A 26,188-nucleotide genomic window follows, 5' to 3' on the forward strand; every position below is an offset into this window, starting at 1 on the left:
ATTGAAAGCTAAATTATGCAGTGTTCCTTTTATTTGTTTAATTTTGCACTCTAAATATGTAAAAGGAAAAAATAGCACTCTTTTTGTGTGGATGGTGATAGGTGCAATACCTTATTTTGGCTTCATGTTCTTACATAGCACACGTTGAGATAATTTTCTGTCGTACATGATGAAATGTGTGGTGGTGTTCTCGGATGCTGGGACTGTTTTGCACAGAAATTGTATATGGCTGAATCTCCAGGCTCCTTTTTTCTATAGAAAAGGATCATACATTTACTAGCTGATCAACAAATACATGAGTAACAAGTTCCTTAACAGTTTCTAGTGGAAAAGGCTGGGTAGCTCTGCCGTCTAAGCAAATGCCAAAGGAAGTCTTTAAATCCTGAAAGTTGCTGTAGATGTTGGCAGAGCTCCCCTGAAAGCAGCAAGTATGTTCTGACCAAACTTTCTTGCCAGTGAGGAAAATCTCCTGCCATTGCAGTTCTTAAGCAAACAGTAAAAATTTTCATGGCCGATGCCAGGACCAGTAGCTTGTTACCATGATCTGTGAGGTCTTTATTTTATGTATTCAGGTTCTTAGTTTTTCTGTCATCAGATTCGTTATGTTCATTATGAAAATACATGTTTTTGCCAGTGTGTGTAGTGGCCTAACTTGCCTTTGTGTGTTGCATTCTTCCTTCCTTTTCACTAGAATAAAGTAGTTAGCACAGCCAGGCTGCAGAATAAACCTTTATTTTCTTTTTTATTTGCTTGTAAGTATCCTTTTGTTTGTACGAATGAAGATAAGGCTGGAGATGTGTTTTCCACTTGGAATGGAAAGTGCAAGCTCTGAGATGGTATTTGCATTTATTGATCCAGGCACATCTGCTGGCATATGATGGTGTGTGATATTTTTGTCCTTACCCACCTTTGAACCAGAGAACATGGCAGATAAGCTGTCCAGTTTGCTTGGCATATCCTGTGAAAAGGATTTTCAGTACATGGGACCAAATCCTGTGCCCTAAACTGCTTTTGCATTTTGAAAGTGTGATAGAGATTTCTCTGAGTTCGTGTGCTATGTTGGGAATTAGTTTTAGGTTTAAATGCTTTCCTTGCTCTCTTCAAGTCATACTGGCTATGTTTTTGTTTGGCCAATTTTAGAATTGTGCATCTCAATATTTTTCACTATGTTTAAAGCGAACTTGGGAATTTCATCGCCTGGGTGGAACAGAGCATGTTGGTAGATGATATAAAACTTACGCTGTCTATAAAAAAAGTTTAAAAAATTACAGGTACTAGGAATAAATCATATCAGTGAATTTAACCAGGGCAGAAAATCTTGTATTTTTTATTGCCTTTTTTTTGGATCAATTTTAACAGTTGCCCTACAGGTGGTATGGGTGGAGATGGAAATATGTTTGCAAACAACTCATTCAGCTATTTAGGAAACTGAATTTTTTATTTCTGTTCCTATCTGACATCAGTAAGTCCAGAGGCTAGATTTGAATTTGATGTTTTACATATGCTTCCTAAAAGCTCCAAAGGACTGTCCTGACTTTGTCCCTAACTTTCTTCTTAACTCTCTAGCTTTTCTTTAGGTAGGTAACCTAACTAATTTGTATGCGCCATATGCAGTCTTGGTTCACTTCAAAGTGTAATCAAGTCATGAACTAATTACAATACCATATTCCCAAAGAATGTAAATTTAATTTCCCTTCAAACAGAATGGGAATGTATTAAGCAATTCCTTTATACAAGAGCTGTGGCGTTCAACAACATAATGCTGATGCTTCAAACAGAAGTGAAGTTCTTAACTTTTGTGGACCTTGTGACCTTTTTCCCTATGCATCCTCCCTCTTTATTCTTGCATCTTGGGTTAATTTACTGGCTGGATAGCAACATTAAAATATTCAAGTCTAAATTAAAATGTAACTGTTGGGCTTCAGATTGGAGATCACTCTATCTTATTGTATGTGACTTGCTTCTTTATAGTGTTTTCAGAAATGTGCTTCCTGAGGATTCTGGATCAGGAGATTGTGTTTTGAATTGAAGTCTCATAAGGTTCAGACCCGCACCAGATGATTACTTTAATACATTGAAAAGTGGATGTGCAGAAAGTTCCCTACAGGTTCTTAGCATCACTCTGCCAAGGAGTCCACATAAACTCAGTTATATAAGAATGGGCGAAGTGAAGTTGTTCATAAAACATTTTATTACCTTCAGTCTTTGCAGCATTTTCAGAGTTTAGATAATAAACCTTCATAGAAGTTACTAGTCTTTACCCTTTCACAGAACAATGATTCATATAGGTTCAAGCCACTTATTTTATTTCTCTTAATTTTAAAGGCAGAGGAAACATGTTAGGGTTGACTTTGATCTGTGACTGGGTAGTTTCATTTCTGAAATGCAGTCCTGTTGTTGCTCTTCGGAGATGAGATTGTCAAAGTGCAGAACTGTATATGTATTAAACACAGGTTGTATTTTAAAGTTAAATGTGGGTCAGCTTCCAGTGAAATATGTAATTGTTTAATGCTAAAGGAAAGAGCTTAGAATATGTTAGTTTGTATTTTAAAGTGTTCCTTTTAGATGTTAATTCATTAATACCAGCAGTTTATTTTTATTCATATGACTTTTCATATGTAAGTAGTTGAAGCTGCATTATTTTAATCCTTTCTTTGGTTAAGAAGAAGAGAGCCTGCAGGTGGAAATCAGAATGACACACATATTGCTTCTTTTCCAAAAGGCATGGTATTTTTCTCCTATTGATATGCAAAATATTAAGGTAGAAAATAAACCTCATTGCCTCATGTGTCAAAATACTGAAAAATATATGCTTGGGTGATGCATGGAAAAATGTGGGCCCACTTCAAACTGAGCACACTTGTAGTGGAATTTGCCATGAGGCTGTTGTGGGCCTCTGGGGCTCTGCAGACTCTGCAAATTCTGTTCCCGTGTATTATGAGTGTTTAAATGTAGCTTGAGCCTTAGTTGTAGATACAGGGAGAGTATTGTTTGGAGACCCAGCTATGTTGGGCCTTAGCCTTTGCTTGAGTTTGGTGAAATGCTTTCTTACTCTTGCAGCAGCATTTTAAGGATGGACTATGGAGTAACAGTGCAGTGGAATGCCATAGTAGTACAAGGTGCCAAAGTTATAGATGCAAAGGTGTATCTATTAAACTGATGTGAGCTTGCTTTGACATTGTTCAAGTTGTCAGCCACATTGGTGTAGTGTTGGTGTTGCAGCCAAACTGAAAAACAAAACCCCAAAACATAAAAGCAAGGTAAATTAGATCAGGCATGAAGTGCTTGATGCTGTGCTACTGTGGCTGTGTGTGGCTCCTTGAATAGGTCTGGTTTATACACACCTGGTTGGAGGGCAGGCAGACAAGCTCAGGTCTACCTGCAACGTATCTGAGTAGATTTTTCATTGGAGAACAAAGACTTCTCTTTCAGTGCTCAGTTTAGCCTCATCAGCATAGTGTCAGTGATACTTCCTCAGTGTCTCCTTCTCAGTTGAGTTTTTTCACAGCCTTTGTCTTGAAGGGACTACCTGAGGTGGTGAAGAGAGTTCAGTTTTTGCTGAAACTGCCAATATGATAACTAGTCAGCTTTCTAGATGCATGTACTTTAGCAGGGATTTTAAAAAAGTGTTTTGTGTCTACTAGATCACAATTGCAGATGTCAAAAAGCTTTCTTCATCAAGTGCTGAAATCACATCCCTGAGAGTTTCTTGCATATCTACCAAAAGTGTAAATTATTGCTATCTTATCTAAATTTAAATCTAACTTCTGCCTGTTTGACTTTTTCCTTCATTTGCTTGCTTTATTCATCTTTGTGTATCTCTGTAATAGCTCTGAGTCTCTAGAGAATGTTCCATTGGATATAGGGGCTGATGGGACTGGAGCATTGCGTTGCTGAAGATGGAGATTTAGCTCTTGTGTTCTCTTCTGGACATGGATCTGAGTATGCAGCCTTGAATGAAAGGACAGTCCAAGTCAGAGATACAGTCAGGGACTGTAGGAATCTGTTATCTCTGGGCATCTTATTTGATACTTGGGAAGTCTGTTAGGGCTTGTCTGCATGGGTGAATGCAGGCAAACTGCACTCTGAGCTAATCAGGTGCAAGATCAATCTGGTCTCTTAGTGCTGTGCTTGAGCAGTGCTTACCCTGCCCAGCTTACCCTGCCGCTGCAAGACTGGTGTCCTGGAGCTGGCTTGTGGAGTGTGGGACTGATGGGCTGTACCTGTGTGCACAGACATGCCCAAAGACTCCCTGTGACACAGTTTTTCTGCATGTAAAAAGGGGACACTAGAGCTTATGCCTGTCCCAAAAATGCTTGTGACAATCCATTGAGGAGTCACTAGGTGAGGAGTTCTCACAAACACTGTGAAAATACAGAAGGGCCTTTGTTATTAGATTGATTCCCAAAAAATCTCATTAGTAGTGTTCTCTCCCCCTGCTAGTAGCTTCTAGACAACTTTTTTCCAGCCCCAGATTCCCAGGATTGGAGGCTGCTTTATTTTTATTTTTTCTTTAAAACAAAGTGAAGTAAAACTAAACATTCTTCTTGAATGATACAGGCTAAAAAAACCTTCTTTCTAAAGAGAAGGTCCTGTACCTTTTTTCTTCCTTTGTTCCTCTTACAAGAAGTGATTTAATGAAGTCAGAACTTCAGCAAATAGCCCTTGTGGAGTAGCCTGGTGTTGGCTTCATTTGAAAACCTTGACTGTAGATGAAGAGACCAGTGGGTGTTTGAACTGCTGTAGCGTGAACATTGCTCACAGAAGGATGTGGAGGCTGATGTCTAGAATTCAAAAGCTTTTTAGGAAGTTGCTGAATGCTCTAAGCCAAAACACTTCAGATTTAAAAGCCTGAGGCTTACGAGTGGAACTGGAGAAAGAGTAGGGTTAAGACTTTGCAAGGTTGCTGCTGCTGGAAGGGGTGTCCCCCTCTCCCAGCTGCCTGTTCTCTCTGCTCACTTTGTGCCAGCTCTTGTGCTTGACTGACTCTTGGAGTGAGGTGAGTGGTTTGGGAGAGCTGCAGAGCTGGTGCAGATGGAGGGAGTGAAACTGGAGGGGTGAGCGGGAGTGTGTCTTTGGCAGCAGTTGAGTATGAGGTTGGCTGCATGTTCTCATGAAGCTTCACCCCTAAGAAAAAGCTCTTTGTTCCCTGCCTAATGTCCCTCTCCCTGGAAATCTGTTCCTGGCCTCTGTAAGCATGCCACTGCTGCATTCTAGCAGTCCCTCTTCTCAAAGCCAATTCTATCTCCACTGAGGTTATTATCTGGTCAGAGCCATAAATGAACTCTTAATTCTGTGACTTACATTCAGTGACAAAATTAACTAATTTATAAAATATATAGTACTTGCAGTATGACATGTAAATGTGGTTGTTGAAATCTTAACCTTTGCATTTCTGATTTTTTTTTTTTTGTTCCCCCCTCCCCACCATGTACAACCATAATACTTTACTAACAAACTGCATAAAATGTATGACTCGGATAAATTCAAATGCATATTTCTTGGACATAAAACTACCGTTCAGTAAAATGCCAAGTACTACTTCTGTCAGGTAACTAACATCTTGTAAATCCAATATTTGTGCTCCTGAACACATGAAGAAATAACTGATGTGAGCATTTAAGCACATTACTTTTTCTGTGGAATGCAAATCTGTAGGACTAGTTGTCCTATAGATTTTTTTCACCCTTATAACATTTCTTTTCTTAAAGCAGATTATGAAAATATTTATCATTACCAATGTATTTGTCTAGAGACTGCATTGCCATAGTACATGTGTGCCCTTGCTATATGTGAATGACATAAATATTTCTGTGGCAGTGTTGTATATTGCCTGGCTAATTTGTAGGAGGAAAAAAGAGATCATCTTGCTGCTTTTAGCAGAAATTCAATAGAATGGAAGAGTAAGATCTAATATTAAGGCCTTTTTTTCCTTAAGAACATATTCTGCAGTAAATGTACCAGGACATTATGGAGAATTACTGTACTTAGAGCTATTCTGCATGTGTCTTAAACAAATGAACTTTTTTTTTTCTCCTATTTGAAACTTCATGTTTACTTACTTAGTAAGCAAAGCAGGGCTTTGGACTCTTAGGCTATGGTGGCTGTAACAATACGTTGCTTAACGTAGAGTGATTGTGTGAATGAACAAGGTTTTAATCTTCCAATACAGGAAATTTTAACAGTTACAGTGCTGACTGAATCTTACAAGAATTTCAGGGAGATCTTGGCTGCCATTCAAGCTCAGGTTAGCTATTGCCCTTCCCACTTATGATCCCGTAACTGACCTTTGGACAGTCAGGATTTGCTTGCATGCTTTCCTAATGTTAAATTTGCATGTAATGTTTTAAGCTGTGTTTCAAATAAAGAGGTGGTAGCATCATGTGCACAGCAAGGGTTCTGCAGCCTGTAAAACGCAATTTGGGCGTCTCTTCTGGTACACTTGCACCATGTATATGCTAAGCTTGGGAGTGGAGGCAATCTCGCCTAGCTTTCCAGCAGGACTGACATTAACACTGTGGTAAGAGTGAGTGTAGGTGCATGGCCATCAGTCGTATGCCCCAAGGCTGTTTAGGGTACTCATTCCTTGTGCCAGCAGTGTGCTAGTTGGAGGGAGAAGAGGGTAAAATCTGTTTTGTGGGGAAGGGGTTGCTGGAAGCAAAGTGAATTAAGAGGGCTGTAAAAAATTGATAAAGATAGGACTGTCTGTTTTTATATTCTGCCACATAACATGGGTTTAAATGAATTTCCCTATAATTTGTCTTCAAATACCGACATTTAACTCTTAGACTGTATAAATGAACTGGCTTTTTCTAGAGTAAAATTCATGCCCTGCGTCCAGGCTAATATGTTCACCTACCATAAACATTACTGCCTATGGTTACAACCGGAATAAAAAATTCCTTTTATATACATCATAGCTGGCAGAGACTCCTGAGACCACCACAAATCACTTCAGCCTTTTGGTGCTCTCTGACGAAATGAACTGAAATGTAAAACAGCTCAGGCTTCAGGCAGGCTGGCTCTGGAAAGCAATTAGTTTGTTTAGACCATTGTTTGTACCTTCCCGTATTTCTAGGTGCTGAGCAAAGGTGTTCTAGGAGCTCTCCTGATTGATTTAAACATTGGTGTGTAATAACCTCCCATTCCTTCCTAAAATGTTTTGCTTATTCTCCGTGTGGCCTTTTATTTAAAGGAAAGAAAAACAAACAAACAAAAAACCCTGGCAAGGCTCCCCCTCCCTCAAAAGGACAAGAAGAAGAAGAAGAAAAAGAAAAAAAAAAAACCTCAGGGTCATAACAGGGAATAACAAAGCAGTGAGTTATTTATGCAGCCATGATTGGCAAAAATGATTGCAACATGAATTTGCCCAGAAGCAATGATTAGATCATAAAAATGTTAAGGAAATCTGTAACTCAACACCATTTTATAGATTGAAGAAGTTTTTGTTCCCTACCTTAATTGCAGTGACTTGTTATTAAAGTATTTATTCAGAGTAATCTCTTTGGACAGCGAGCCCTTATCCCATCTGCATGCATAATTAAAAGTGAGGGGGGAGAGAGGGGAGCATAAATGGTTTACCATGCTACATGAGCAAGGGAGGGAATTACACAATGACAGGTGAAGAGCAGATTTATCTCCTATTGGAATTTCAATGCTGCAAGCAAGCAGGACACTGTTGCTTGCTAATATCCTTGCAAAACCACAGTTGCTGCTTCTCCAGATTACTGTCCAAAAATCATTGCTGGTCTCTAAAAGGCCTGTAGTGCTGCATCTGTGGCTCTGGGTTTTGGAGCCATTGGTGCTCAAGCAAAGAGATTGAATTTGGGTATGTGGGCTTGTGAATCCATGTCTGTGCTTAAAAATGGACTATTTACTTACTTGGCTGGCTATTTATTTATGAATAAACATTGGTAGTGTTTGGCTTTGAATACAAATCAGAGGGTTGTAATTGTCCCAACTGAAACAATGTCATCACCTGCCTCCTGCTGCTGTCCCTTTTCCAATAATAAAAGAATTTGGTGCAATTCTTCTTTTTCCACACTCTGACTAGAAAGAAGGTTGCACTTGAACATTCATCTCTAGGCAGATTTATCATCATTAGGCAGTACTCAAACACACAGTATCTGTTTTTAAATTGAACTGTTATGGATCTAAATCAGATTTACACAGAGTAAGTTGGTATATATTTGACTCTAACTATTCGCTAAAGAGTGTTTTTCCCTTAACTTCTGATGTCTCACCTCTGCAGCAGCAGTACAGAGAATGCCAGGAACTTTTGAGCCTTTATCAGAAGTACCTAGCTGAGCAGCAGGAAAAACTATCACTCTCCCTTTCTGAACTCAGTGCTGCCAAAGAAAAGGAACAGAAGGTAAGCTCTTTTTTCTTCATCTCCTTTTTAATGACATCTTTGAAACATCTTTTCTCTTTTACTAGAACTTTCAGTGCATTGTCTTGCATTATACAGTGTCAAATACTGTTTTGTGATTGGACTCCCTAGAGTCCTTCCCTTAATACATGGATTGCAGGAAAACAAAAAAACCCCCAAGTTTTGGGTCAATAAAATGGGTGAAGTTAATTGACCATGTTGTAATGGAGTAGGAATCTTAGGAACCCATGCCTTTGCTAAGGAAAAACTTAAGATGCACTTCGGTTTTCTGTCCTCTTTCTTAAACAGTAAAATAATTGCAGTCACTATAGATAAAGTCTTTCAAATTTTCACTGTGGCTTTTAACAATTGAAAAGGACATTACAGATGATGTATTTGGTCAATAAAAGCTTTGTCAAGTCTGTAAGGCAGCCCATCTGATTTGAGCTGTTTATAGAAGACCTATAATTACATATGCAGTTTAAAACCAGAAAATGTTGACTAGAGATACATGTTAAATTAAGTGGTAAAATGTTTCTCAAATGTATATGCCCAAAGCCTTGAAAAAGATGGTTGCTTGAGATTTTTTTTCTGATAGCTAGGTACTTGATTTGCATCCCTGCTGATAGCAGATTACACCCTGGAAATGAAGGCTACTTATGCAAGTGTTCTACCTGATGTTCTTACCTGCTATTCTCTTTCAGTAGCTTCCACCTGCAGATCTCCAGAGTCTATCCTACCTAAGGCTATTCCTTTTTTTATAGTTTGGGCCCTTGATCCTTTCTTTTGCTGAGTGAGTCTTAAAGGCATAGAACAGGGCTAGAAGTAAAGTCATCAGCACAGAGTATCCAGAAGGTGGCCTGATTCTGGCTTCTCAGTGGTTCCTTACTTAACAGAATTACACAGACAGATCATACTTCTCAGGAGCCTTGTGAAGGAAGAAGTCATTTTTAATTCTGTTCAGGAAGCAGCTAGCAATACTTCTCTGACTTCATCGGCATCAGGAATCATTTTTTATCCTGCTGATGGGTTTTTCTGTAAAATATGTTGTTGGACATTGAGCTGTTTTGTCAGGCTTTTAGCCTTTATAAACATTTCATTTCCATTCTTTTGTATTTTTATCTGCCATCCATTTTGTGGTGCCGTTGAGTTCAAAACAAGAACCTTTTTCTCTGAGAATGGATGATGCTTGCATTCTTGCCTGTGATATGCAACTTGCTGGGGATCTCCATGGAAAACAGTTCAGAGGAGCCCATGTAGTCCAACAGTATCATGGCAGCTGTGTTTGGGATGATGGTAATACTTCTCTTGGGTTTTGCTATGCTTAATCTTCCACCTTTAGCCTTTCAACTTTAAATATATATATCTTGTACTAGGTTAGCACCTAGTATAAAGGTATCCATTCTCATCACATCTATAGCGCAAAAGTATAGAAGCAGATAATAGGGAGCCTTCAGCCCATTAACTGTCAAATCAGCATCTGATGGTACAGCTATCCACGTTCACTTCCACTTGTTCTTCTGTCTCCCTAATCATTCTATCAGTGTATACACAGAGACTTCTCTGAACTTGTTTTCTGATTTCATGTGCAAGGTTCCATCAATCAAGCTTATCTGCAATTCCATTATTTCTTTTCTCTATACTTACAGGTACTTTTGTCCACAAATGCAAATTCAGATATTCTATTGAGGTTTGCCTTGACATATTGTTTATGGTTACCTAGTCTACAGCTCCAGCCTAGCAGGTCTGAAATTGCCCTGGCCCTCTTGCCCTGTGCAAAGCTTTGTAGGCATAGATAAAAACCTGTTCAAAGCGTGTTTCAACTGGTTTTTCTTATAACTTGCAAAATATTTCTAATGTTTCTAGCCTTCCTCTTCAATTTTCTCTATGTAGTCCTGGTAGGCATAGAGCTGTTTATATCTTGAATACATTTGGCTTTATAAATTGTTACCTATTTTTCCAAACAAGCACTTTGTGCTATGTTTCTCCTCACAACTCAGAAATTGTGGAGAGATTTGCAGGACTGCCTCATTGCATCTGTTCTTTCCTTAACACAAGCCTTTATGTGATAGCTATCAAAACTGAAGAAAAGTCACTAGGCTGCTTGGACTGGACTCTTGCGTTATTTTCTTAATACCTGAACTGTGAGCTCTTAGGGTTGTGATCAGTCTTATTTTGTTCTGAGTGGTTCAGGCAAGCCTAGGGCTTGCATTCTGGTGTCTGCCTCGATGGGGAATGCCACAGGGGAACGCAGCAGGGAGGGTTTTTTTGTGAGGAGGACAGACCCTTCCTGCTCTGAGTGCTGTCCACTCTGGTCCATAATCTGGACTTTGAAAAAAACCACTTTGCTCAAATATAAGACTAAAAGAAGTCTTCCTGAGTTTTGTTTGAATCCTGATCCATCGGGAATCTTTTCCCTGTTGTTTGTTTTTTGCTGGGCTAAAGAAATCCTGGGTATCTCTGGCTTTAAATCAATAGATACTAGCTTGCTGCCTAGTTTTCACATCTTTGAACTGTCTAGGAGAGGTAATCAGCGTTTCCTATTTCAGGTGACTGCTGATGTTACCAGGGCATCTGTGCTTCAACGTAAGATGTCGTTCTGATTTTCCTGTGTCTTGCAGAAACATAGGACTGCACAGCTACACTCTGTACTGAAGCACTTTTTTGTTCTGCCTGTTATGAGCTGTTCTTGTTTCTGTTCATTTTCCCCTCTTTTCCCTACTTGTTTGTTTTGATTAATTTCTAATGCTGTGCCTATATCCTAACATCACCTGCTTTTCACCTGTCTGGCTCCCTCATTCTTACTGTACAATAATGCTGACCACGAGCTGTCACTTTCGCCTGGGCTTAGATAGGTATTTGAAAGCATCTCCTTTCAGCGTTTAAATGCTGGGCTTTGTGTTAGAATGAGACAATTAACAGGCCAAGAGAACTGCAGTGGCATTGTTGCAAAAAGAGGTGGAGTTGTATGAGAAGCAGACAACTGCGGTAGCTGTGTGCATGTGGCTGAAATGCAGCCCTGGTTTGCAGCTATGTTGAACTAATGTAGATACTTTGGTGTTAACTTTTATTTTTGTCTATTTTAGCATCACCTAACAGTAGCAATAATTCTGAACCCACGTTTTCCTCTTACCTAATATTGCTTCTTTGTAATGAAAGTCAGCCCTCAAAATTTGAAGAGGCATTCTGGTAGTAGTGAAATAAAATTGCTGGGAAGACAGTGGTGAGATGATTTAAGACAGAACTCTCATGGAGTCAATAATCAGTAACTGGAACATGGAGCTTCCTTTTTTTGTGAGATAAAGTTAATTCCATTTGAAAAGATACTTAAGGTGACATGAATTGAATTATTCAAACTGGCCTTCTCAGCATTAACTCTAGGTTAATATCTCATGATGCCTCTGGTTTCATTACAGGAGTTTTAAGTACATAACTTTTTATAATAAATTCAATACCTAGAAGCCGAATTGAAATTGGTTTACCTTCTACCAACCCATAAAAAGAAGCATTAATTGTAAAGCGAATATTAAAGTGGTCACTAAAGTTGACTCAGACAGATTCAAAGAGATAGCTCTTGTGTAAAGGAAGTGAAGAGCTCTACTGAACAATAGGCTTCTGCCCTGATGTTAATAGAAAATACCATCTGTATGAAAATGTAGTTAAACCTCCTCTATTTAAAAATGGGTTTTGGATGTTCTTTCTGCAGCTCCCAAATGTTCAGTCTTTGCCATTTTCAGAAGCTTTACAGAGTTGTAAAGAAAATTGCCCTTGTTCTAGGTAATCAGGTCTGACCTAGTTAGTCGCCTCTTCACTGCCATCTCAAACAGTGGCAGGATTCCAGTTTACTTTGGCAAGTCTCTGGCTGATGAATCTGTAGATGTTCATCAGTATAGTGTAGGACTTGAGTCACAAAAGTTGGACAGGTGGCTGAGTTTCTGCAGGACTGGGATTCTTGAGCTACTTCCCCTAAAAGAATGGTAATACCTGTAGTCTCAGCGTTGCCTATTAATGTTAATCTTTGAATTTACAAGTACAGCTGGCAGCTTTTGTTTCTTATTTGTGGAAGATTACCAACACATCTGCTAATTCCTTTGATTTACATAGATACTTCTTGTGTATGCGTTTAAAGCTTCCGTTCTTCCTCCTGTGTAGAAATGACACAGATATGGGGTGGGATTGTAGACAAAGGATTATCAAGAATTTATTTTCAATAGGATATCTGCTCTCCCCTTTTCTTGTGTATTACATCATCTGCCTCCTGTTTGGTGTTTATATTTCAGTAATGCTAGAGGCCCTCATCAGGAGCAAGTTACTGCTGCATACTGAGCACTGTGCAAGCATACTGAAAGGCAAGGTCTGCTTTGTGAAGACTGTAAAATCTTAAGAAGAGTAACTTTTGGGGGAGGCTAATTTTTTTTTTATTTTATGTTACTGTTTCTCTTGAATCACTTGTTCATCTTAAAAATTGTTGACACAGTTGTGGTGTCATTTCATGGTAAAGTCCAAAGGAAGCCTTTTCCTGCAAGGACTAGAAAGCCTTGCTTTCTTTTCATGTCAGTGACTAAAATTCTTGGCCATATCATTGTCATTTTTTTGCCTTAGTAAGGGTGATTACATACTAAAGCTTCAAACATTGGTTATTTGATTTCTTATTTTTTTTCCTCTGAAAAGGATATCGAAATGAGTCAATCTTCAGAAGCCTTTCCTTTCTGATTGTCCTGAAACTTTTGCATTCTTCTTTTTTCAACATAGGTCACCTCTAAACACATTCTCAGCTTGCTTAAAGGAAAAGAAAATCCTACTTATGCAAAGGTTGTGCATGCTATAAATTAAACCTGCATGATAGAATTGACTTTGTCTGTTTACCCAGCTGTATGGGAACAATGGATGAGTCCATCTGAAAGATACTTGAGAATTGGGATAATAAATTAAGACCTAATTTGACTGGGGACCCAAGGGTATTGGAATAATTTTACAAGGCCAGACAGAGACAGTTTTAGTGTGAGTAAATATAGGGAATAGCCTTGCCTTACCTGTGTTACTTTCGGCAAATCCTCTGATCTCTCTCTGTGTCTCCCTTATCTGTAAAAGGGAGATAATGTTTCTGTCCTTACTCTTTCTGTTTTCTACTGAGAATGTCAGTTTTTGGGTGCTGCTTCATGTGTGTTCAAAGTGATTAGCAATGATATGTCAAACTTAAGGTGGTCTGGAGTAAACTATCTTGTAACAGGATGAAGAAAAATCATGTTTTTTCCTTTAACCTCTAGGTTACTAGGTTGTAGTTAATTTACCTGTCTCTTCTAAAAAATACTAACACCAAACAGCAATGCAGACGGACATAAATATTTAAAAGAAAAGGAAACATCAGTATTGAAATATCTGCGTATTGCTAGCATTCACAACAGAACTCCACCTGCACTCAATCCCCTGGAAATGTGTGCCGTAGTAGAACCTGTTGGCTTGCATAAAAGTCCCATCTAATTGCATGCTGTGAATGATGCTGTATTCGTGGTGATAAGCACTTCAATCTCAGCTCACTGCTTAAGTGAGGGAGGTCTGAGCAGTTCACTGGTTAACTGAAATCTATGCCAGTTCACCCTCTCTTTGTTCTATTGTCTTTAATCAGCCTTGTCTTTAGTCTCTTTAGGGTCTTTTGATTTTCTTTTTCTTTGAAGATGCCTCTTTTGGTTTCATTCACTTGGCTTTAAAAACTGTCCTTCCTATGGAAGTCTTTTTGTTAGGTGGACACCCATCTCTGGTATGTATTTTTCTGTTGAGGGATAAATCTGGAAAGAAGACAGTTCCTTCCTTTCCAGCAAAACATTCTCTTGGCCCTGTAGACTTCTGGTGCTATTATTACTATTGTGAAATGATATCTCTGGATTTTTATGAGAATTTAAGAAATTCATAGCAGGACTGCCTGTGCTTGGAAGCTCTTTACAAACTCTTACATCAGATACGGCAATTTCTTCAGCATAACCTTTGTAGTAGGTCTTGGGAGACAGCACTATGACCACACTCACCAGCACCCTCTCAATCTCCCTTTGAAGTGAAAGAAGGCTTCTTCAGTGAAAGCAAGGCTTCATAAGACTGCACTTGCAGTCAACAATTTTATATTTTGCTACAGACCTTGAGGAAGAAAACTTCTGTTCTACCCTTCACTTTGTGGAGTTACCTGTTTACTTGACAGCCATTAGGAGTGCAGACTTCCCAGCTGCCTATCTGTATGGTGGTACTTTCAGTTGTATAGTCCATTTGACCTGTGCATACCCCCTGTGGTTCTGCTGTCCTTGGCCTTTTTCAAAAGAGAAAACTTTTGAAAATCTGTTTCTCATGTACTTCCAACCTCCTTGATTCATCAGTTCCTGGTAACAGACTTCTTGGATTCCTCTAAGTGTATGTTGTGATCAAGATTACATTCCTGAAGTTCCTGACTTGTTGAAAACCAGTGTTGGAGATTTTCAAAGCCTAACTGTACAAGCAACCTAGTGTACCTTTGAAGGTGGCCTTGTTTTGGTGAGGTTTGGACCAGGTAACTAACAGAGTTCCCTTCCGACCTGAACTTTCTGGCGACTCTGTTCTGTATTCTCTCTTCACGAACCCTTCAAGAGAGAGATCATCCTGTGAGAACCTGTTCTGGTAAAAAGTGAAAATGCTTCTGGGTCAGTAGCAGCTTGACTCTTACTTCTTATTTCTTAAAGTGGAAATGATTAGAGTTGCTATATCTTGCTGTTGAAACAAATAGAGGCTCTAGACTAATCTGGGACTTCATAAACTAAGTACATTCATTCATCAATTTAAATTCCAGGTAGCGTGATATTAGTGTTTGTAATACTGAAAGATAACAGAGCACACATTTTTGTGTGTTGATCAGGTTGTTTAATTGTGTCTTTATTTAATGAAAGCCAGGTGATTATCAGTTCAGGGCACTATAGGTTGGTCTTTGTATGACAGAAAGATTTTTCATGAGAGCCAGGACTATAATTTTCTTTCAGCTATAAAGGTGAGAATTCGTTATCTGTCTGTACCAGGATGATTGCCTGCAGAAATATCTCTTTGAGTTAGTTCTGAATACCCTAAGATTTAGCTTGAGTTTTTCATTTTGAGCTGCAAAAAGTTCAAACTTAAAGTTTTTCTGATGCATAGTTTGCCATTTGAAGTTTGTAAGGAGTCTCCTCCTGGGATTTTATCCACCATAGGACAAATTCGTATATTTCTTGAGACAACTGGACTCATTTCTCTATGTAAGCAGAATATATCCAATGAGGTGGCATGAGCACAGACCGTGCATCTGCGGCATTTATTGCAAGACTGCATACATTTTGCATGTGACTATGGTTTAGAACAACTTGGTTACCTGTCTCTGATCCAGTGAATGCGTTAAATATCATTGCATAACAATTTTGTTTGCCATCTATCCATGGCAGATGCCAGAAAATGTCTGAAATATCCCACTTTCAGATGTATAGTAATACACATTTCTCTTCATTGTGGAAATTTGCCCTTATGATTTCAGAGCTTGGGGTGTGGGTAGAAACAGGCCATGCAGACATTCAGGACTGTCATGTGCCAATGATGATTCATGGTACCATCAACACAAATAGGGATACATGAGTTTCTCTTGCAGTGCAAGAAAAGTGTCAATCTGAAACGAAAGTAGTCAAAGGTAACCACACAGTTACATGTTTTCTCAGACTGTCTGAGCTACTTCCTAATATTTAGAGTAGGGGAAAGCAAATGATGTCCTCTAATCTGTCTCAGAAGTCTGGATTACTTTGAGGTTGGTCTCTGCCTTGAAAGAAAGTAATTTCTAGTCAATCTGTAATAGATGCATTTGAGTCCATGTTACATCTTTCCCCATATGTTCTGTTCTCTGTAAGCAGCAGCAATCCTGTTGACTGGAGCAGGCCAAACAGATTTTCAGGATGTCTTCTGTTTTCTGTTGTGTAACTTCACAAACTCCTCTTACTCTCTGGAGTTGGGTTGTGAATATCAGTACCTTAGCTGAAGACTGTCAGATGAATGTCTCTGCTCTAAAACTTCAGACAGAGGGCTTCTCACAAAGAAGTAAGGAACTTGGTGCCTTTTATAGCTAGGTCAAGGACCCAGTCTTGCTGGATAATGTCACTGTTAAACCTCAGCAGAAAAGCTTCTACTCGCAGAGATATTGAGAACATCAGTTGACAGGAACCATTTATGTTCATGGTTACAGAAAACGAGACTGAAAATTTTAATAGAGAACTTGTCTCATTAAATGAGCTTGTGAGACTGAAGGTAGAACAGCCTGTGAGCAACCAAGGTCGCTCTCTGGATTTCAAGTAACAGCTGTGGAGACCACTTATTTTCCTGAGATCCATACTTTCATCACGTAAAGCACAACACTCCACAGCTTCTTGGCGCAGCTCTTCCTTTTGGATACTTATCCTTCAAGTGCTTGTTCAGTTAGGCACTCTGTGACTCCTAGTGATTTGTGGTTTTGGAGTATTTGATAGCGTCCATTGTAATGAGTGTGTACGTTTAGGCATGGGGTTGAAAGAGACAGAAAGAACCGTTATTTTGATCTGTAACTTTTGCATTAAGTATGGGTGCGCTGCCTTGGAGTCCTTAGAGGTTTTGAGGCTGAGAGGAACAGAGGACCTGGGATGCACAGTGTTGTTCAGGGAGCAGCATGTATGTCCATATGTGGGGGAAGGACTTACTTCTGACCAGTACTGCTAATGCAGAAATCCTCCTGTTCTGTGTGCCTGGGTGCATGTGCAACCAACTATCATGTGGATGTATAGACAGACTGACTTGTAAGTAACCTCTTGTTTTTCAAACCAATGTGTAGCACCTGGTGAAGACACAAACCTATGGCTGAAACACCAGCACAAGTTCAGCATTCACATTTGAATTGATATACATGTAAGAAAGCTTTGAATATAATACTGTCTCTGGTTGTGAAAGTATTATTTTCTACTTTTTCTAAGGCTTAACACAGAAATAAGTGCCAATTTGATTTTTTTTTTCAAATTTATTTTTGACTTGAACATTCTAGTTAACAGATTTCAACCTTTTGGAACATTATCTTAGGTCCTTTGTGTAGATTCTAAAGCTTCAGGTAAAATCAGAGCTAATGGTATGTCTGGAGGAAGTCCTTTTTACTTGAGCAAATGAGAGTTCAGACACACATACAGAAAGGTCTTTAAATATTTAGGCCTTTGTTTTTCATTTTATCCATGGGAATGTCATTAAAGGGACATGAGAAGTTTTGATTAATATTTTTCATTACTTGTGCTGACCATGAGAATTCTGCATACAAGTGTGCTACTGGGACTGCTGCTGTGGTCTACCAGGTAAGTGAGGGCTGGCAAGCTGATGATTGGGATCTAATTCTGTTCTGTTACTGTCTTGCCATCAAGTCATTTAATTGCTTTCTGGCTTAGTTTCTTGCTTTTTAAATAGAAGATGATGCCCACTGTTTGTTGGAGCATGTAAGCTCAGTGAATTTAAAATGCTGTGTAAATGCAAAGACGAATTGTTGGTCTAGTTATAAGATACTGTAAGGGGAGCTCAGTTGGTGTGGGACTTCTCTGTACATAAGTTAATTCTTGTAAAAAGGTAGTCTTTTTGCCTGCACTGGGTTAGAAAGAACAAGTACTCAGGATGGGAGAAAACCCTCTGTTGCTGTATGACACAGGGCAGATACACATATGTTTCATTTTACGGGCATGTTTATTCATCAGAGGTAAAAAGGGTCATGTCATCTGAAGTAAAGAGTCTACACTTCTGTAAGTAAAACACGAGAGAAAGAAAACACTAGAGTCCTGTATGCATTCTTATTATCTGGTTCTTTAAGCAGTAAATTTATTACAACGTTTTATCCAAAGTACTGTTATTGTAACAACATGCTTATTTAAGACTAAGTACATGTAGAGGACTGCAGATTTGCTTAAAAAAAAGTATTTCAAAACTCGTAGATTTTTGCATTTTTTAGTTCTTTGTCAGTCAGGCCATGTAACTCAGTGAACACTAGCATATTGGAAAGTTACTCCCTGATTCCTTCTTTCTAAGGATGTGTGTGATAGGAGCCTCAGTCACTCTTGGGTCCCTCTGTAGAAAGCAAGAGTGGAAGCACAAGGCACCTCCAGAAGATTACTCAAATCCAGCTGATGATGCAGTTTAGAAGAATCTGGGCATCTTCTTTCTGAAATCCTCCTTCTGAAATCCTCATTATTTTATCAATTATCAATATACTGCTTTTATTTTTTCATGAATGATTAGATGGCATCATCACTAAGATGATCAACACTGAACACAAAGTGTGCAATCCTAAGTAATAAGACCGTGTTTTTCTTGGTGTGGCTTGTTGATTTTCAGACATATCATTAATGCTGTTTACATGCTGAACTAATCCATTGTGTTAGAATTAGTAAATATTGTAAGTATTCCTTTTAATTTGTCTTCAGCCTTTTAGGCCCATGAGTCTAAACCTGTGTGGGAGCATGTGCCAGACTGCCTAACAGACCTGGCAAAAATGGTTATGTTCATTATGCGCTTTTGACTTTTTTCCATAATAGGAGAAAGTTAATAGATTGAAATAAGAGATGAATACTTCTGTTATGACAAACTAGTAGGAAAGAGTTTAAGGATATTACGGAAATGTTTTGAAATGTCAAACACTGTAAAATGGGGGGCTGGTCACTTTTTTTCAATGAACAAAAGCTCAGGAAAAATCTCTCCTTATCCAGTGAAGGTTCTGGTGAAACCACCATTTTTTTTTTCCTCAGTGAAGCAATATTTCTGTATCATGGTTCAATAGACAGGATGACTTGAGACACTTGGATGAGAGCTAAAGTGGGACTTTCCAGCCATCATGGTAGATGAGCTAATTCGCAGTGGTAGGGGGAGAAAAAAAGTGCATACTACTGTCTTCTGGGAGCAAATGAGGCTCAATTATTTGGGTGGCAGATGCTGCCTGAAGTAGGAAACATCTTGCTAGCTGTGCTAGTAAATGTGAGCCAGTTTAAGACCAGAAAGTTGCTGGTACGTGTGACAGCCCCTCTGGGGCCAGAGGCTGCTGTCCTCTTGGTGCCTGCATGAAGCCTGGCACAGAGCTGGGAGGTGCTGCCACCAACACAACCATCACTGCCATGGAATGAGAAAATTTCCTTTCTGTGATGGTCATATTCAAGTAATGAATATTTAGACACCCCTAACAGAAAGCTGTTCCTCCCAGAAAGTGGTCCTCACAGTTACGGTTTTTACATGTATTTATCCCTTTTCACAAAGGGGCAATTAAACTCCCATAAGTCTGCCAAATTTATTACATTCTGTCTACTTAAATATTTCCTGTCATTTCAGTTGAATGTGGCATTTTCCGGTTCTTTTTATCTTGCAACTGTTTAACTGTCACACGTTCTCTCTGAGCTGGCTAAATGTCGAGGGTGGAATAAATTATTACTCACATACTGTTATTTGTACAACTGTACTATTTGGGTTGGGGACCAATAACCTCTTGTGCTAGGTAGGCATCTGAATCTGAATGATGGTCACTTTTCCAAAGAAGTCACTATGTCAATGTGTTGAAGCATTTTTTTTAACATCAGCTGGAGATGAAACCTGCTTTAAAGATAAATGGAGGATGATTATATTGAGTATTACTTACTGATATATATTTCTTGCATAAATTTGATTTTCTATTTGCATTCCTTCCTGAAAATGCCATTGTTAATAGAGTTCTGACATCTTATTTCCCTTATTGCTGTCTCAGTAGCATTTTATTTCTGATGTTTTAATAACTCAATGTAGACTGAAAGGATAAAACTGAGGGAATTGACTGAAGTAATTAGACCCTGATTTGTCTGGCTGTCCAGTGCCTGACAAACATGTCTTTGACATAAACAGAATAAAACATTTTTGCCATTAGCCACTTACAAATAGCTATTTTGGCAGAGCTTTGAAACTATTCAATTCTCAGGGCATATTGTGCTGGGTAAGGCACCAATTCAGAATTCTTCTTTTGCTGTTGTGACTCCTCCTTCCTGTCTGTGTTGAAGTAGAGTCATATTTAGTAGCTTCACAAAAACTCAAAAGCAGTTAGTGCAGTTATCACCCTAACAAACTGAGTATTTCTGAGAAAGTGGAAATGTTCCCATTTCAATTTCTGGTTAATGACACACTTGAGTATGGGATCTGAAATGTCAGTCTTTGTATTTTCAAACCTGTAGGAACTTGAATAAAGCTTATACATAAGAGCAATCAACTCTGATAGCAGTAGGCTAAATATTGGTTTCTGAAAATAAATTTTATATGAATCTATTCTCCAGACAATTTGACTTTTAAATGTTTAAAAATGTGACATCTTTATATAAGTGAATACAGATTGAGGCAGGAGCTATAAAAACTTGAAGTTTCCATGCATCACCTACTTTTCACTATCACCTGTTAAACAGCACAACTAGATACAATGCAGGCTTTACTACTTTCCATTGCAATAATTTACTGCCCTTCTGACCTATAAACAGATAACCGTTAGCATGACTTGATACTGTTAGATGTTTGGATACATTCTCGAAGGTAATTCACGGTTTTAAATATTGTATGTGTGAAAGGTTTTATAACCCAGCATTTGGAAAACGGCAGCATTACATTTCCTTGAGCAGTGTTCTGGGAGTAATGATTTGTCACTGCAGCCCTGTTACAGCGCTTCCTGAGCAAGCGTCCTCTCCTCTCACCTCCTCCTGGAATGCCGTATCCTTTCGTAAGGACCACTGAAAAATTCATGCAGCACCTTCCTCTTTGTCAGTGCTTTCCTAAAGGGTGACTTCACTACAGTCTGCATGCAGAAAGTTTTCAGTGACCTCACTTATTGATTTACACTTAAAACTTCATTGCAGTAAGGGGAGGGATGCTCCATTAGAGAATTTGGGAGTGAATGTAAGTGGATTCTTCTTCTGCATCTACTACTGACTCACTGTGTGACCTTTGGATAATTACTTCAGCTTTCTGTGCCTAAGTTCACTATTTGTACAGTGATGTTAACAGTTCTTACCAATGTTTGTAAAGCTTTCCAAGTTCTGTGCATGAAAACCACAAGTACAAAGCGTTATCATGATTCATAATGGCATTACTCCTTTGCACCGAAGTCCTCTATTGAAATAAACACAGTTGTGCTGGAGTTAAGGGTGGTGAATCAGGTCTGTTAATTTTTTTCTACTTTTGAGATATAAAATAGCCATAAGAAGTGCTCATGCAAAATGGCAAACCATTTAAATGCCAACGGGATCGTTAGTCTCAGACTGCTGCTTTTGAACACTGCTTTTCCTTTTGGTCAGAAATAATCCCAAGAACCTCAGATGAGAACCTGAGTTTTCACGTCTCAGTAAACTGATTGTGCAGTAACGTGCCTGAATCATGCCTGTTCATGGAAATCAAAGTATTAGTGCCAGGTAGTGGTGCTGGCTAGGTCATGAGCTAATGACCAGTGACTAGTTTGTAATGTCCACCCCATCATTGTTCGAATTAGTTGTTCAGAGAAGGTAGGAGCAGGGGAACTAATCCTGAAGCTTGCTGACTGAAAGGGGTGTTCTCCTTAAAGAAGTGCATGGAATAATCTTGAGTGATTTGCTAAAGACTCAGTATATTAGTGAGACCTGAGGAGCTTAATCCTCATTTATTAATTTAATTTTTAAAGCTTGTTTTAGGACATAAGTGAGAAGAGGGCTAACAGCAATCGGCAAATAACTTATTCTATAAGCTAATGTAGATAATGATTGAAGATAAGCAGAAGACCTCTGACATTTACATAATGTTTACCTAGAGCACTCATAACTTGTTTGTTGCGGAAGTCATTATCTGGAGATTAACAGTAAATGGGGGAAATGGGAATATAAGACTAGAATGAGAAAAAGACAGGGTAAAAACAGGAGATGTATTCAAGCAGAGAAGTGGGGAGATGATGTAGCCATGCTCTGTTGATGATATTTATGGACTATGATAATGCTATCTCAGTAGATAGTCCCAGGAGAAGAAGAATTCATCCAGGTTATTGTTTCTTGAGAGGGTAATCTACTCTGATAAGCATTGTGAAGATTATCTATAAGAGCATGTAGTGTTGGTAAGAGGGCTTTGTGGAGATCCAGAGTTGATATTTCTCTCAAACTTGGAAAAAAGTTTGAAATTTTCTTTGTAAGTAAGGGTAAGTATATGCCTTTCCTACACAGTGGGTGTTGTGAGTTTGCCAAGTTCAGCTGCCCATCGAAGATGAGAGCATTTAATAAAAAAAGGCTTTTATGCTTCTGTGGTAGGCTGTCAAGGGGATGTGGGTAGGGAGCAAAATGATTGGAAGAACAGTATAAAGTTTGAAGCATAGGTCAATGAGACGTCCTCCATAATGGCAATAATTTTTAGGAATGTTTTAAAAAACACTTAATCAGTATTGGGATTATAAAGATTTAATATCTGACAGACAGAGATTTCTACATAGCTGTTACTACAGAGCTTGTTTAGGCAGTGGAAGATCTCTGCTGAGATAGCAAAGGTTGGGTTAGAGTTTGACCATGGCCCAGTTTTGTATCTTTAAGATTTTGGAGACATGTTGGGATTTGAGGATGTAGTTATGCTGGATTACTGAGTTGAAATGAGTTTTTCCTACACCAGAAGCAAGTACTACACACTCATAGTTTTACTGAAATATTAATAAAAAGTCCTTTCATTCCTGAGACACTCTTAAAATGCTCTAACAAGATAATAACTGTAACCTAACAATTTTATATGCATAACCTTTTGTAGGCCATACAGCATGTGCAAGCAGAAATGGCAGATTGTAAAAAATTATTGTAGTTGTTTGTATTGTGATAGTTCTTAGAAGCTCAAGCTCAATTCTTTCAGGTGTAGCATGAATATTAAAGGAAGACAGAGGCTTCTGGCCCACGCTGCGATTTTGCAGAAGCACAGCTTGATGCTTGCACCAGCATATGGGCTCTGTACTAGGCAGTCAGACAGTGACACCTAGTACTCTGGCAAAGGAGCTCGTGATGGTCTGCCGCTAAGCATGGTGCTGTTCTGGGCAACAGGGTCCTGAGCCGGGAAGGAGGTACAAACTATTGAGAGAGCTGCCAGGGTTTGTGAACTGCTGTAATAAACTAGAAACAAAATTCAGAGATTTTCTAGTTTATTTGTGTCACTGCAGAGATGCTGGGAAACGGAGGGACCACGATTGTCAATCCTGGACTCATTTAGGCAGATGCTACATATGTAAATAAAACAGTTTCTGTCCTGTAAAGCTTACAGTTTAGGGTACAGGCAACAGAGAAAGGAAAGAAAATATGTAGTGATGATAGCAGAAATGGAAAGACAGGGTGACCACAGAAGCATATTGCCATATGAGCTTGCTGAGTGCACAGTGGTGCTCTGTGCCTGTCTCACTGTTATCTTCTAGCAGTAGTAACCAGCAGTTGTTGTTAGACCTAGCAGGGCTTGCTATTCTGATTACAATCTTGTTTTTTTCCCTCAGCTTGGATTCCCATGTAATTTTAGCAGTATTCTTATGGAGAACTGTTAGAGCAAGATAGGAAGTGAATGTTTTATGGCAGCTGAAATCCGTGCTGGAAAATGGCTTAAAGCGTTCTCTTTTAACCTGAGCACTTAATATGATATTTGTGGCAATCAAAAACACAGGAAATGAGGATGCTTTGTTGCAGAGTTAATGAAGAAGATTTCAGTGTGTGCAAACCCTTGGTCTCAGTTACAGTAGTGATCAGAAGGTGCTTATTTTCCTGTCTTTCAGTAAGTCCTTCCCTGCTCAGGCACTCTTGCAAGAGTGTTTTCTGTATGTGACAGATGAGGCACAGAGGAGGGGGCCTGTGGGAGATCACATGCTGGGTCACTGCTGAAGAAACAGAATCTTTATGTGTTGTTTGATATCAGAAATGAATTACTTAAGGGCATGCTTGTGCCCTGCTTTGGTCAGGTACCTGAGGCTGCTCCAAACGGACTAATATGTTGTACCTCCTCATAGTATTAGCTCAGCTCCCAGAAGCAGTAGAGCTGCATCAGTAATTAGTTCTTCTCAGCAAGCTTAATTAGCAGGCTCAAGCAGATACTGCACTGACATGGATACTTAGCTCCTGGTTCCTAAGCCAGCTTAAGTATGCGTGCAAGAGCCAAGCACTCTGCAGTGTGGACTTAAAGTTTTGCCATTTCTGCTTTATTTCATTTACAAAACAGAGCTTGAATCTCTTTTTAAACTTCTTTCCTCAAACTGTTGCTACAGCTAGTGCCTTTAGAGGCCCTTTGTACCTGTGGGAATAAGTACTGCTTTAAACAAGGCCCAAACATGTCTGATTAGAGAATACTCTTTTTGATTAAAATCCATGGGTTAATTTTTCAAATGAGTTTTCATTGTTTTTATTACTTTTTTTTAAAAATCAAATCCCATTTCAGTCATCTTTTTAGGCAGGAGATGATTTATAGAAAATGATCTTAGTGTTTATTTGAACATCCAAATGCAATAAATCTGTTCAGTATTTCAATAGCATGCTTATTAATAGAACACATTATTCTGTTCAATACTGCGTTGTCTTTAAAATTTAGCAGAGCATTAGTAGTAATGAAACTAGTTTAAATCAATATATCCCTGTTATGAAACCATCTACGTGAGGAAGAAAATTCAAAAATTTGCCTGTAACACAATAACTGGATGATAACTGCATAAAAAGCTCTAAAAGGAAGACTTTCAGGGAAGTTTTAGTTGCTAATTTAGGATGTGTGCAGATCACAAAGTATTAACATTAATTTTAATAGAAATATTTTCAGGACTAAAAAAATTTTTCAGAAAGTACTTTGATTGCTGAGAATGGAATTTTGGTCTCACTGGCAATAATGAAAAAGCTCCAATTCATTGGAGTAGGCTTTATAACTACACAAAATGCAATGACTAAAATGAGTATTGTGAATACAGTCCAGAAAATATCATGGATATTTTTCTGTTCAGTTGCAGAAATTGTGTGAAAAAACAAGTACGCAAAGAAAAACTAAAATTAGATTTAACATTCTCAGCTTGGCAATCGCGTGCTTCCATTAAATGTATGGGCCAGAATTTTTATACTTAGATGTCTAAAATTAAACCCCTGAATAAAAGACCTGATTGTAGAAAGTGCTTAAGCACAATGTTTGTAGAGAGATGCATGTCCTAGTTCTGATAGTTTAATTTTAGTTTTCTTGGTGGGTTACTGTCAGTTCATTTAACTCAGTGTTGCCACAAAACGTCTAATTCTCTTAAGTGCATTGAGTGCTACTGAAGTGAGTGCAGGAATGTGCCCTGTGTTATATGCCCTTGCAGCGAGGTAGGTGGGACTCCACAGTATGTGTGTGGACCTTTGTCTCACCACTGAGTAGGTGTAAGGAAGCAGAGAGAAGACTCTTTAAAGTTAGACCACTAATACCATCTAAGAAGCTCTTAAAATGTGAAATAACCTGGTGCTGCTATGAAAGGTTGTGGGGAGAGCTGGCTGGTTTCCACTTTTGAGAAGCAGACCATGCTTCTATACAACTTGGCTCTCCAATTTCAAAAAGGCAATTCCAGTTTGCTGGTTGCTAAGTGTGCTCTAAGAGTGGTTGCTAAGAATGCTCTCATATTGAAGACTCAGTGGCTTTTTAATGTGTTTTTTATGGTGTATTGACCACATTTTTTTGCAGTCATTTCAGCTTGCTTCAAAAATACCCACTGCCCCCCTCGCCAAACCAAATCAAAACAAAAAAAAAAACCCACACCAAAAACCCCAACCTCAAACAAAACCTCCAACAAACCTCTCCCGAAACTTCAAAGGTACTGTGAAG

General features: G+C 38.8%; 1 protein-coding gene across 2 annotated transcripts in view; it reads left to right on the forward strand.

The window, feature by feature from the left end:
• Window positions 1–26,188, forward strand: part of KIAA1328 (KIAA1328 ortholog) — a 175,140-nt gene that overhangs the window by 61,259 nt on the left and 87,693 nt on the right. For both annotated transcript variants that reach the window (XM_074811712.1, XM_074811713.1), the window contains exon 6: window positions 8,244–8,371. In XM_074811712.1, coding sequence (XP_074667813.1) covers window positions 8,244–8,371 — 128 coding nt within the window. The remainder of the gene's footprint in view (window positions 1–8,243; window positions 8,372–26,188) is intronic.

Source organism: Strix aluco, chromosome Z, assembly GCF_031877795.1.
Source record: "Strix aluco isolate bStrAlu1 chromosome Z, bStrAlu1.hap1, whole genome shotgun sequence".
In the NCBI taxonomy this organism is placed as follows: domain Eukaryota; kingdom Metazoa; phylum Chordata; class Aves; order Strigiformes; family Strigidae; genus Strix; species Strix aluco.